The sequence below is a fragment of the Varanus komodoensis genome, unplaced genomic scaffold, assembly GCF_004798865.1.
Source record: "Varanus komodoensis strain SLA01 unplaced genomic scaffold, ASM479886v1 scaffold10, whole genome shotgun sequence".
Taxonomy (NCBI): Eukaryota; Metazoa; Chordata; class Lepidosauria; order Squamata; family Varanidae; genus Varanus; species Varanus komodoensis.
The window spans coordinates 16024574-16037528 of record NW_025335269.1 but is presented as its reverse complement, the minus strand read 5'-3'; the positions used below and the strand labels follow the sequence as shown (position 1 = coordinate 16037528).

Here is a 12955-nt window from a genome sequence, read left to right as displayed (position 1 = left end):
CTCGTTGCGATCCCATGCATAACATTCCTCCAGCTTCTCCTGTCCTCCACCATCCCCTGGATTTTAGTTAAGATTTAGTTACACATTTTAGTTAGGATATGATTTTTCTATTAAATATTAATAGAAACAGAAAAATATTAATTCATGAGGACCCTTGAAATTAAATGCATAAATACAGCTCTTTCAGAAATCTCGAAATGAAGTATATGTAATGTATTTTTCAAACAATTTCGGCTTCAATTTTGTGCAAACTAACCTGGAGTAAGCCCCTTTAAACACAGTGAAGCTTGTGTCCAAGCAAGCATCTCTAGGATTATACACTTCTGTGTCTTCTAATTGAAATAATACTGCTTGATTTGATTTGGCTCTGTTACTTATTTTGTTGTATGATTAATTTTTATTTAGTATTTCAATAGCACTTTTTAATATTTTAGAATGTAAAACACTTGGTTAAAGTGTTGAACTGGGGACCTGGGAAATCTGGGTTCTAGTTCAGACTTAGCCATAAAGCTCATTGGGTGGCTTTGGGAGAATCAGACTTTCAACCTAACCTCCCTTAAAGGATTGTTGTTGAGGATAAGAAAGATTAGGAGAACCTTGTAAGCCACCTTGAGTTCCTTGCAAGAGGAAGAAAGGCAGGGTATAAATGTAATGTAATGTAATATGATAATGATACAAGCAGTATACATAAATTACCTTTTTTCTTCCATTCTTCTATCTTTGTTTGCCAGTGATACGCTTGATTATATGCTGTTTATCAACCACATTGATAAACCAATTTCAGGCATGTTAGTAGCTCTATTGAGGTATTACTAATCTATGGAGATCACACAAGGAGGTGGAGTATACTAGGCATTTCAGTGCCCTCCACACATGGAGGACTTGACCCTTCTTCCCTCTCCTGCCCTATCTTCCTACTGCTGTTTGTTTCCAAACTTGGAAAAGGAAACCATAATATTTTGGGGCCCATGGAAACATTTCAAATGATTAGCAACTGTTGTAGCTATTGTTGCAAAATAACTAACATGGGTGCATAATTAGTCATAACATTTATCATTGCCAGAAAACACCCATTTCACAGAGGGGTACTGTGTTACATGCCATTATGTTGTCCCTGACTCATTACAACCTTGTATAGCCTCCAAATATCTTGTCCTCGGCAGTGCTGCTCAGCTCTTGTAAATGGAAGGGAACTAGAGGAAATGAAAAAAGTCACTTCCCCATTAAACCATGTCCTCTGCTTTCCACTTCTTTGTTAGGGTTTTTCAAAGGTCTGTTATGAGTTCTCTCATCTTTTGTGATATTTTGTCCTTATCAGATCCCATGGTTTTCAGTACTGTGTATATGCTGATCTCTATGTCTGAATCCTAGGGTTCAGAAGATTCCCTCCTCTGTAATTCTAACTCTTCAGGTGCCCTTCTGTTCTTTTTCACTCTGGTGCTTCATTGTTGACTCACACACAAAAGGTCCAGCACAATTCTCTTGCAGCTTTAATAATCACAGTGTTGCCTCTCACCTAGCTGCACAAACATATACCTTGGCATTTTCTTGACACCTCTTTCTTCTACTCCATATTCAGCCCATCACCAAGTTCTGTCATCTTTTCATTTGCAGTGTTTAAAAAGTATCTTTCTCTCTTTGCTTGCTCAGCAAAAAATGTTAATTTGTGCCCTAGTCACTTCTTGGTTGGACAACTGCTTTCACTTCCTTTCAAATCTTCCATTGTTTCACCTTGGTCGCTAAACTTAGAATTCTGTTGTCAAAACCTTGCATTTCTCACTGCTCTGATCCTCCTGGATCCAGCACACACTTTTTGTTGTAATCTTCAAAGTTCTCCATGTCCTTGCCCTTCTTTCCACTTTTATAACCCAGACTGTGATCTTCACTCCTGTTGCTTTACTTCCCACCACTATCCACCACTGTTTGCCTAACACAAGCTGCCTGAAGCTTCCTCAAATTTCTTCTTTTCCATGAAGCAATTTGCACAACCCCTACTTCAGTTAAGTCTGTAAGTAAGCCTAGGCACATTCTGCTGAATGAATCTTTCACTCTGTCCTTATATAACTCCGCCTCAATTTGCCTCTGTCTACTTTGTTTCTCCCGTGATTTCCTGTTTTTCTGTGTAAAGAAGTGTAATGCACATATATAGTGTGTAATATAGTGTAATTTACTGGCTGTCAGCAAACTTGTGATTAGATTGTACTGTCCAAGTAGATTGGATGATTGAGGTAGCAATAAAGAAAATAAATAAAAGGGTACATTTTAAGGCATGTGAGATAAACTGATAGAAAGCAAGCAAGCAATCCATTGTGTGCACACTCAGAATTGTTATCCATGGGGGATTTTACTACAGATGTCATGTTTCTGCATAGAATACTGAATCACTTGAAATAACCTTTGTTCTACTATTGGGAAAAAGGCTCTTAGCAAGGTTCTAGAGAGAGGCCATAAATCAACAGTGATGTGTTCAAGTCATTACTTTCAAGTCCAAATTGAGTCTCAAGTCATTGCAAGAAATTTTGAAGTCAAGTCTCAAGTCTCTTTGCAAGTCTCAAGAGCCAACTTTAATAGAAAAAAGGGAGGTGGTGGTGGGGTGTGAGTATGGAAGGTGGGAGAGTTGTAATCCTCCCTGATGTTCCCATCTGCACTTCTTTAGTGATGCATTGAAGTCCTTTACTTCAACCACGATTTATTTAAACAAACAAATAAAAAACTTGTCCTGCCCCTGCTCCCTTGAAACTTCCTTCCTCCCACCACCTCCCTTGTGCCAAAAAGCATAGCTGAAGCCTTGGTTTCTCCCTATCACAACCCCCTCCTCCCTGTCCTGCCCCTACCCCCTTAAAGCTCCCTCCCTCCCACTGACTCTCCTTTGCTCATGCCTGCCTTCCAGGATATCCCCCGCACATGGTAAGCCCTAGAAAGACTCAGGCATTAAAAATGTAGGAAACCCCCACCCCCACACACACATGGTAAGTCTTGGAGAGACTTGGCCATAAAAGATGTAGAAATCTCAAGCTGAGTTGGTCACTCATTGCTCCCAAGTCAAGTCGAGTCGGACTTGGGAGCAAGTTGCTCAGCTTAAGTCTCCATCATTGTAAATCAAGGATAGAGCGTAAGAAGAGGCATGCAAGAGAATGTTTTCTGTTGTTCATTTGGAATGTGGAACATTCTGCCCCAGGATGTTCATTTGTCTCCTTATTTATCCAAACAATCTGGTAAATAAAGCAAATATTTAGGCATTCCTTGGTCATACTCTATGTAATACTTAATAAAGCATGTTTAAGACATTCCACTGGGTGTGTTTAAAAAACACAAGCAAACTGTATGTGCATATGCATATATAGGCTTACACGGTTTCATTAATATTTTAGGGTTTTTATGCAAAATTGAAAAACTTATGCATCTGCTTTGTTTTTTTAAAATTTAGGTCGAGATTTGATCTGTATACAGTCTGTGGATGGAATGCTTATGTTGTTTGAACAAGAAAGCTATTCATTTGGCCGTTTTCTGCCTGGTTTTCTTCTGCCTGGTCCACTGACATATAGCTCTCGAACAGATTCCTTCATTACTGTCTCTTCCTGTCAGCAGGTCGAGAGCTACAAGTGCGTATTGATGTAAAATGTGTAACATATTATTTTGTATCCATCACTCTTTACCATTTTCTGACATCAAATAAAAACAGGTTTTAAGGAGAATTCAAATGAAATGAACATCACTGTATGACTTGATGAATGGTCTACCCAGCTAAGCATTTCATTTCTATCAGTGGTTACAGCCAGATATTCAAGCAACAGCACTGAGCACATAAATATTGTGCTACCACATTTTCTCTCCTCTGTCTCTGAATCTCTCAAAGACACTTTAAATGTGACAGGTTTTGTACATAGTAACTTGGTGGAAAAAGAAGTAAATCATAATGTCTGATTTCCTCTTTTGCTTTACCAGTAGTAAATAAGCAGTTTGCTATTACTTTCCGAGGAAATCATCTTCACATATGGAAAAATAACAATAGGTATTATAATTATAAGAGGTACCCCAAAAATGCAATTGTTATCCCTTGTTAAAAGTTGAACTTGCAAATGCAGACAAATATTATTCTCATAATGTAATATTATTCTCATTATGGAATAATAAAGTTTGGATTCCTGAAAACATTTTCAAGTTGTTTTTCTCCATGTATTCTGACATACATTTTCCCCAAGAGAAAATATTCAGTAACTTAAGATATTCTATTTTTACAATAGGTACCAAGTGCTTGCATTTGCAAAAGATGCTGACATGCAAGAAGCTGAGCAGCAAAAACTTGGCTCTGGAAAAAGGCTTGTGGTAAGTTTGCTTGTTGTATGGATAATCAGCATTGATACAGAATATAAAATATTTAGCTTTCTTAGGCTGCAGTCTTAAAGTTTCCAGGGAGTAAGTCCTGCTGACCTTAATAGGACTTCGATTTGAATAGACATCCATAGAACTGTGCAGCAAGCAGACTTCCATAGTCACAGTCCCACATTCAGCAGTGGAACTTGTGTTTGGTTTTCCTAAAAAGTACTGTTCTGCTCCATATAGAGCAAAGAAAGCAGATATGTTTTTAAACACAAGCTAACATATGGAGTGGCTTTCATTGAAATTCTGAATGCAGTTGCTTTCAGAAAGGTAAGTAAAGGCCTCCTGTCAATTCACCTGTACTGGTGCAATTACATCTTTTTTGAAAATATATTTTGGTATGAATTGAAGTCATACTATTCTGCTCTCAGCAATTGTCATTATGATGATAGAATTGACCTTATTGAAGTCAGGTTTTACTAATGGAAACTGGATAGTAACCAATAAGACAACGAAAAATAAGAAGAAGCCCCAAGATAAGCTGGCATCTAATGGTTAAGATGCAGAAATCTAATGTGAGAACTACAGATTAGCATCCTATGTTAGACTTCTCACTTTTTGTTTCTGTTCAATTATATAGCATTTATTATAGCAGTGGTCACTGATTTGGAAACAGAGTTACACTTAGTTCCTATAGAAACCAGTAATAACTAGGTCATTACTAACTTGTCCCTTTGGTATCTGTGGGACTCAAGTTCAACTAATTTAGTCTGCATTCAGCCTAATAATAGGAAATGCATATTTTGTTGTTTCGTGAAACTACTCCCTTTTAATAATAAAATATTCTGTAGCATTAAGAAAAGTACACATATTTTTGGGCCCATCTATGTGATACTTTTTTTTGCTTGTGTTTTCTAAAGTACATTTCAATCTGATGTGCACTGATTTTGTCTGTTTTCTTAAGGTGGACTGGGTTTTAAATATTGGGGAACAAGCTCTGGATATATGTGTTGTTTCATTCAATCAACTTGTTTCCAGTGTGTTTGTGCTTGGGGAGAGAAACTTCTTTTGCCTTAAGGATAATGGGCAAATTCGATTCATAAAAAAGCTTGACTGCAGCCCAAGTTGCTTTCTTCCATATTCAGGTTCGTAAACAAAAACGGTAACTTGGGAGAAACTATTTTAAATGGTTTTTTAAAACTGACAAGTTTTAACATCTCAACCAAAACTAGTTATTTGTAAAAACTTATTGTTTGAATACTGCCTGATACTTCACTTTGAACCCTCAAGTTTTCAAGATTTGAGGATGTATCAAAATAGTTATGGACATTATATTTATTATCTACATCTTCATACTGGTTTTGAATTGAATAATTAGAACCCAGGTGATATTTTGGCAAATGCAATGCGTGGCTGTAACTGTTGGAGAAGTAGTGCAGTATAGAGTAAATGTTGCCACTTTAAGTAACAATTTCTGTAACAGAGGGCTTTATTTTTCAAAATGCACTGCTTTACAAGTGTATACTTCTGCTGGTATAAAAGAAACAGCAGAAGTTCAGTGACAGCATAGGATAGTTGAGACAATTTAATCAGAAACTCGTAACTGAGGTGGGTTTCTTTGACTATGTCACTGTACTGGTCCTATTTCAGTTTTAATTGTAAGATTGTTTTGCCTTCCTCTTCAGCCATCATGGAAACCAAACTGCTTTGGGTGGTGGTTGAAGGATGGACCAGTCTATCTGTATCTTCTCTACCAGACCACATGCTTACTTGCATTGAATTCCTGGTTCCTTATGATGGCCAGGTGGATTGTTAAGTATGAGGAATTTAGCATCTTTTATTTAAGCTAGGTTTAGTTGTGTGGGGTTCTGTGAAATTAGATCTTGTTGTTTTTACATAATATTTAATTTATTTTTACCATTTTGGATATCAGGCCAACATTCAGTGTGGCTGCTCATATCCCTCACAATTCAGAAGATTAGAGAACAGAGGTGAGAATTGCCTTAATGCTCCTCTCACACTCCAAAAATCTTAGATGGACAATTTTGCCCTCTGTCTGCTGTGTTGAAAGTCATACAATCAAACTGGAGCTGCATTGAGTGGGGGAGGGACATTCCACAGGATGAAGGGGAGAAGCTGAGGCACTTCCAGGACGCATTGTATCTCACAGCAGCCTTACTTTTCTCCATCTTCTAGAATGCCCCCCCCCACCCCAAATGCCAGATCCAAGGTCACTCCTGTGACCTTTGGGATGCAGCTGTTACAGAAAGACCCACAGCAGTCATGAGGGCAGAGGGAGGGTCTGACCTTGGAATGGATTTCCACAGTTAGAGCTGAAACTTCAACCTTTCCTATGTCTGCTAGTCAGCATCTGATTGCCATAGAATTGTGCCCTTAGTCTGCTAAATAAATCAATAAAATTTATTTTGTCTGCAAAAATTCTACCATGTTTTATTTGTCTAAACTTAGCTTACATAGTTGCAGCCGTATCTAATATTTGCTTTTAGCTTGTGCAGCACTAATATTCTCTTTAGTGTTCTCATAAATTTTGCTCTTATTGGGTCTAACAGTTATACTTGTTGAGGCATCTATGCATATATATTTTTATGTATTTCATAAGTACAAATTTGAAGCGGGTGGATGTAATGGATATCTTACGCCTCACAGAAGGGAAGAAATCTTAAACTTAAAAATATGAATGAAAAATGGCTTGTAACATCTTTGCACACACTTATATATATTATAGTGTCTGGGACTGTAGTAAACACACTGATTGGGAACCACAACAATATCCTACATGTATATCAAGATGTGACTCTAAAGTGGGCAGCTCAACTTCCCCACATTCCTGTGGTCGTAAGAGTGGGGAAATTACAGTAAGTAACTCTAATGTCATTTTAGTTTATTTTCTAGAATATGCTTCTGTGCAATGGTATTACCTTTGAATTTTTATAAAAATCTCAGATTTCATTTTGAAAGTGTGTACATTTCAGAATAAAAGCACAACCAAAATATTAATGAAGAGAAAATAAAATAAAAAGAACGAAAGGAAATAACTTTTTTCAAAGGAATAATAATTTTAAGGTGCATTTCTTTATATGTATAGATTGAAAAAAGCCCTACAGCTCTCAGCATTCCCCAGCTAGCACTGCTGGGAGTGGGGAGAATGCTGAAAGTTGTAGGACCCTTTTTGTGGAGAAAGCTTTTTCTCATGTGCATCATTAAATATTAAAGCTCATTTGTACAATAAACTCCTCATAAAAACAAAACAAAAGCCATGCTGGTTCAGACCAACGGTCTGTCTTGTCCAGGGGTCTCAAACTCGCGGCCCGTGAGCCAATTGCCAGGATGGGCAGGGCACAGGGGAGGGGCTCTGCAGCCTTCAAAGCGCCGGCAGCACCCGGGCCGGCCTCCGGATGACCAGCCCACCACCACCGCGGTGGTGGAATACTTGATGCGGCCCAGCCTCACCCAGACTCTACTTCCAGCGGCCCCCACGCAAGTTGAGTTTGAGACCCCTGGTCTAGTCTAGTGCTATGTGGCAAAGCAGCTACCCACAAGATTGCTCAAGCAGAACATGTGTACAAGAGTCCCTTCATGCCCACGTTCCCCATTAACTTGTTTACAAAGGCAGTAGAGGTAGCATGTAGCAATTTGTAGTCCTGAATTTATTTATTTATTTAGAGTATTTGTATGCCATCCCATCACATAGCCTTGGGACGGCTTACATAAAATAACATAAAACATAATACAAATAAAATCCAGATCCATCCTGGCTGCAGATTAAAACCTATAAACTGAAGTTAAAAGTTATTAAAATATTGTTGAAATAAAAAGGTCTTGGCCTGGTGCCGAAAAGCAAATAACGATGGCGCCAGGCAGACCTCTCGGGGAGCGCATTCCATAGGCGGGGCGCCACCGCAGAGAAAGCCCTCCTCCAGAAAGCCCTCCTTTGCCTCCTAATGTCTTTCACGGAGGGTTCCCGGAGGAAGGCCTCTGCTGCTGATCTCAGGGGGCGGGAGGGCAAATACGGAAGAAGGCGTTCCTTTAGGTATCCAGGTCCTAAGCTGTTAAGGACTTTATAGGTAATAACCAGCACCTTGAATTGAGCCCAAACTTCGATGGGAAGCCAGTGAAGCTGGTGGAGGACTGGGGTTATATGAATCTTCCACCAAACAACTTCATGGGATTACCCATGAAGAAAATTTTCTCTCTATGCACTTTCTCCACACCACATATAATTTCAAACATCTCTGTCATGTCTCCCCTTACCTTTTTTTAAGATAAACATTTCCAGCTGTTGTGACCTTCCCCCATTGGGAAGTTGCTCCAATCCTTGATCATTTTAGTTGCCCTTCTCTGCACTTTTTCCAAATCTATGATGTTTCCAAATTTCAGATGTGGTGACCAGAACTGTACATAATATTCTAAGTGGAATGGCACCAAAGCTATGTATACAGGGACTACGATCTTGACAGTTTTATCTTCCTAATTGTGCTAACATGGAGTTTGGACATTTGGAATATTTTGGGAAGCTTCAAAAACTTTATTTCGCTCACCATGTCTTGAGAATTTAAGTGGATTTTCTCTTATACTTCTTTTCTATTACTTGCTTTTTAAAGCACTAGTTTTGGAGAAGGAGGTATCTACTGCGATATGTTTTGTTAACCTTCTTGCATAACTTCTTCAAAGGCCAATGGCATAGCCAATTTTGGTGTATGATGATTGTTTCAGCTGAACAAACTTAAGATAAAATGTAAAGATCCCTGTGGTTAATGTGCTTTTCATTCTTAGGAGTTGACATCTAGGAGGATTTGAGCTGTCAGTTCTATTTTATGAAATTTTATTCTTTAGTAAAAGTACTATAGTTGCCCTTCATGGGAGAGAGATTCTGCTGAAATATATTAAACCCTCATACCTATGGGTACCTTCAAAATAAGTATTATAAGGAGATGACAGGAATGGTCAAGTTATTGAAAACACATCATTCATTATTAAACAATAGTGAGATCATTTTCACAAGAGTGAAATAGTCTCCTTTCTAGAAAATAATTCTGAAACAAAAAGGGGTTTTTTAGCAGAAATATTGTGAAATGCATAGAATGTATTAAGGATGCCTGTATTTGTTCCAGTGGAGTATACAAAGCATTTCTGGTTGTATGTGAGGAGCCTTTAACAAAAATCAGATCCTGTTATTTAGTGAGGAAGTGAATCCCAGTTGATTGCTTGTATTTTTGCTTTTTAAAAGGGTTCTTTACATACAGACTTGATTGGTAGATTCAAGAATGGAACTGTGCCACAGGATTGTACAATGTTTTTTCTCCAGCTAATTATGTTCACATGAAAGCCTGCTTCTGTACACAAAATAGCTATAACAGATTGAGGATACAAATATAAAGCTGGAGAACTACTATTAAATATTCAATTGTAAATGTTTAAACTGAAGCTCATACCTAGTTCATGGAACTTCTCAGTACATTTTTACTTACACACATGAATCCAAGATGCACTTATTCTCAGAGAAGGTGCAGGCAGAATACTTGATACATGTCAGTTAACCAATGAGCAGGGGAAACTGCTAAAACAACAACATTCCCTAGGAAATACATGTGAGCAGTTGCCTCTAGCTAAATTCATGGACTATCCTTTGTGTGTATATCCTATGCATTTGAGCTTTTGGGAAACATTTCCAGAAGAGAAAAGAAAAAAAATCATGCATTGATCAAAACCTCTAATTTTAAAAAATCATGCATTTAAACCTCTAATTTAAAAAATAGAATACTATTTTAATAATAATTAAATATTTCTATTTAATTTTGTGACTAGGGTGGTTGGTGGATATATATTGATAATTAAAGAAAGCTGTTGTTAAAAATATTTCACTTAACAACTGATAAATAAATAGCCTGGTTTTAAATGGCATGCAAATGTAATAGGGCAAGTAATGCTGAAAATACCATAAGATATAAAAGGCAAAACACTTTTTAAGAATCCTGGATCCACTATTTCCATCCCTTAATAACAAAGCTATGATATAGTAAGCATACCTCAAAATGAACAAAGTTTTGACTAGCAAGAAGGAAAAAGAAGCAGTCTCTTATTTTTTCTTAAAGTCCACATTCTCGGTTGAAAATGTATTTATGGCTGATAACCTGTATATGTTGAATTAGACAGCATCAAAGCTGACTAGAAGGCTGCCTTCACTAAAGTAAGTTGTTACCCCACTGTTCACGTCACACAATAAAGGCAGGGTTGTCTCCTCTTCCAGAAGGTACTTATGGAACTCATGGTTCTCACATTTAATTTTGGGCCCTAACTGTATAATTGCTTTTTATATACTGCTTCTTTTATCATTCCTACCTTGCTTGATTTTTCTGATTTGTTTACAGCTTACATAGTTCTCCTCCACCTCCTCTCAGTCTTATCCTCATAACAAGAACCCTGTGAGGTAAGCTGGGCTAAGAGTCTGTGACTGGCACAAAGTCAACCAAGTGAGTTCCATGGCTGAGAGGGGACTAGAACCCCAATCTCGTGAGTCTCAATCCTGTGCTCTAAACCACTATACCATAATGGCTCTCTGATCCCTTTTCCTTTAATTTTCAGGTAATGTTCTTAATTGGAACCTAAATTCAGATGCATTCAATAAATATTCAATGAATAATCTCCTGCATGCTCAAATTTTTGATTGATTAATGCATACTGATTTGAGAGGTATAAGGGGAAACAGAGTGAAAGCTAAACATTCCCAAGTTAACAACCTGTAGGGTTTTGGAGATTCCTTTACTCCATAATGGAGAGTAATGGAAGGGTGATGCAGAACATAAAAAACAGTGCCCACAAGCCTACCTTCTTGCATCAGATGTAGCTTATAATCATGCATCCTGAATTGAATGCACATTTTCTCTGGATTAGGAAATGTGAGTGTAAATCAGATGTGTGTCTGAATGTGGAACGTATTAAGCAGAATACTCAGTATGTATTTGCAGCCAAATAAGGGGAGTCTCTGAGTTCCCCTTATGCTTACCAAGTAAGTATATCTGCTTATGCTCTGTCTCTTCTTTCCTCGGAAATAGTTCCATTTCCACCCCTGCAACCCACTGTTATAGAAGAGATAGATTATGAGAGAGCTTCAGCTATTGGGTGGTATAAAAATGAAATACATGAATGAATCATGAAGTTCATTAATTGAGAGAGCGACATTGAGGCAAGAATACCTTTGGGTAGACCCCTTCTCCCCTTCCTTATTGCAGGGATTGTGCCTGGGAACCAATCCAATCATATTACCTTGTCTCAGCACAAATCCCCTTCTTGCTACCTTCTTCCTCCTCTCTCTGCACTCATTGCAACAATTTCTTTGCCTTCTTAAGCTATTAACAACTCCCAATCTACCTGTCTTCCCCTTGCAACCTCTGAACCCCATCAAATCCTTCCTACAGAACAATCAGCACATGTCAGCAGCATAAATTAGCCTCTGGATCCACCTCCATGAGAACTCAGCTGATTTTCCCACAGTACCAGTTTTTACTGTAGGCATAAACTTTTCTTGCATTTGGATTACAATTGCTCTGCCAAATTATTCCACACCCCAACAATATGTGTATTTTAAATTCATGCCTATTATCATTAAATGCAGCATTATGTTTTCTGAAGCTTGTGTGGATAGTTCTGACTTCCTTTGTTCCAAAGATAGCCTATTGTCAATGTCTAACCCCTCCCCCTTTTTCGCAGCTGTGTGACTTATATACACGCACAAGTTTGTATGTAACTAAAAGGAGTACATTTTAACATTACATTATGGCTTTGAATAAAGCATGTCAGCAAATGTGCAGCTACAGCAAAACAAACAGAGCCGTTGAAGCAGTGTTATGCCACAGCTACTGTAGCTATTTTGCATCATCAGCATCTGATCAAAATGAAGGAAGGAGAGAAGAGCATAAGTATATTCTGTTTTCATATTTCCATATAACACTTGATGATGCATATGCAATCAGCTAAACAAACCCCTAAGAAAGTACATTAACCTAATCAAGTCTTTAAAAGGTAATAATACCATGACCATATCCAACTAAAGGGAGGTGTAACTTAAATATAATGTAATTCATCCTCTTAACTTTTTAAGTGTAAGAGTAGATGTAGATTGAAATTGTAAAAACAAAACAACCCAAAGACAAAAACCCTGAAAGCACTCTCTTTCAACTTCTCACCTCCTGTTAGGTTGGGTATTCTTAGAAAACATTTGCCGTCATTCAGTTCTCACTGTGTGCCACAACTGGCAGAACTTCTGTGAAACAAGCACTGTTGCAAAAAGGAAACTTTGAATCCTGCCATCTTTCTTCTATAAAAGTCTGCAATAAGTATTAAGTTTTCCCTTTTTTATATGGGAGGTTTGCTATTTTTATATGATGATGCCTTAACAGTTGTGGTGATGTCACCTACAAGAAGGAGTAACAGATGGGCTTGAATAAAGACCAAAGTATTTTTCTCCATCTGGATGATGAAGACTTAATGTGCAGTGGTTTCATTTATAACTCCACCCACTATTTCACTCCTATTTAAAATCCTTTATACAGGCAGTCAACTAGAACTTTTCTTCGTGTTTTTCTAGTTATGTTAGCCCCTATTCTCATGCTTCTTT

The 12955-nt window shown here is 37.8% G+C and overlaps 1 protein-coding gene across 4 annotated transcripts in view; it reads left to right on the top strand.

The window, feature by feature from the left end:
* Nucleotides 1-12955, top strand: part of BBS9 (Bardet-Biedl syndrome 9) — a 271501-nt gene that overhangs the window by 16454 nt on the left and 242092 nt on the right. For all 4 annotated transcript variants that reach the window (XR_006417058.1, XM_044454645.1, XM_044454636.1 and 1 more), the window contains exons 6-9: nucleotides 3428-3602; nucleotides 4245-4326; nucleotides 5285-5465; nucleotides 7067-7196. Coding sequence is in view for 3 of the 4 variants with exons in the window: in XM_044454645.1 (XP_044310580.1) it covers nucleotides 3428-3602; nucleotides 4245-4326; nucleotides 5285-5465; nucleotides 7067-7196 (568 nt within the window). In the remaining variant the exon portion in view is untranslated. The remainder of the gene's footprint in view (nucleotides 1-3427; nucleotides 3603-4244; nucleotides 4327-5284; nucleotides 5466-7066; nucleotides 7197-12955) is intronic.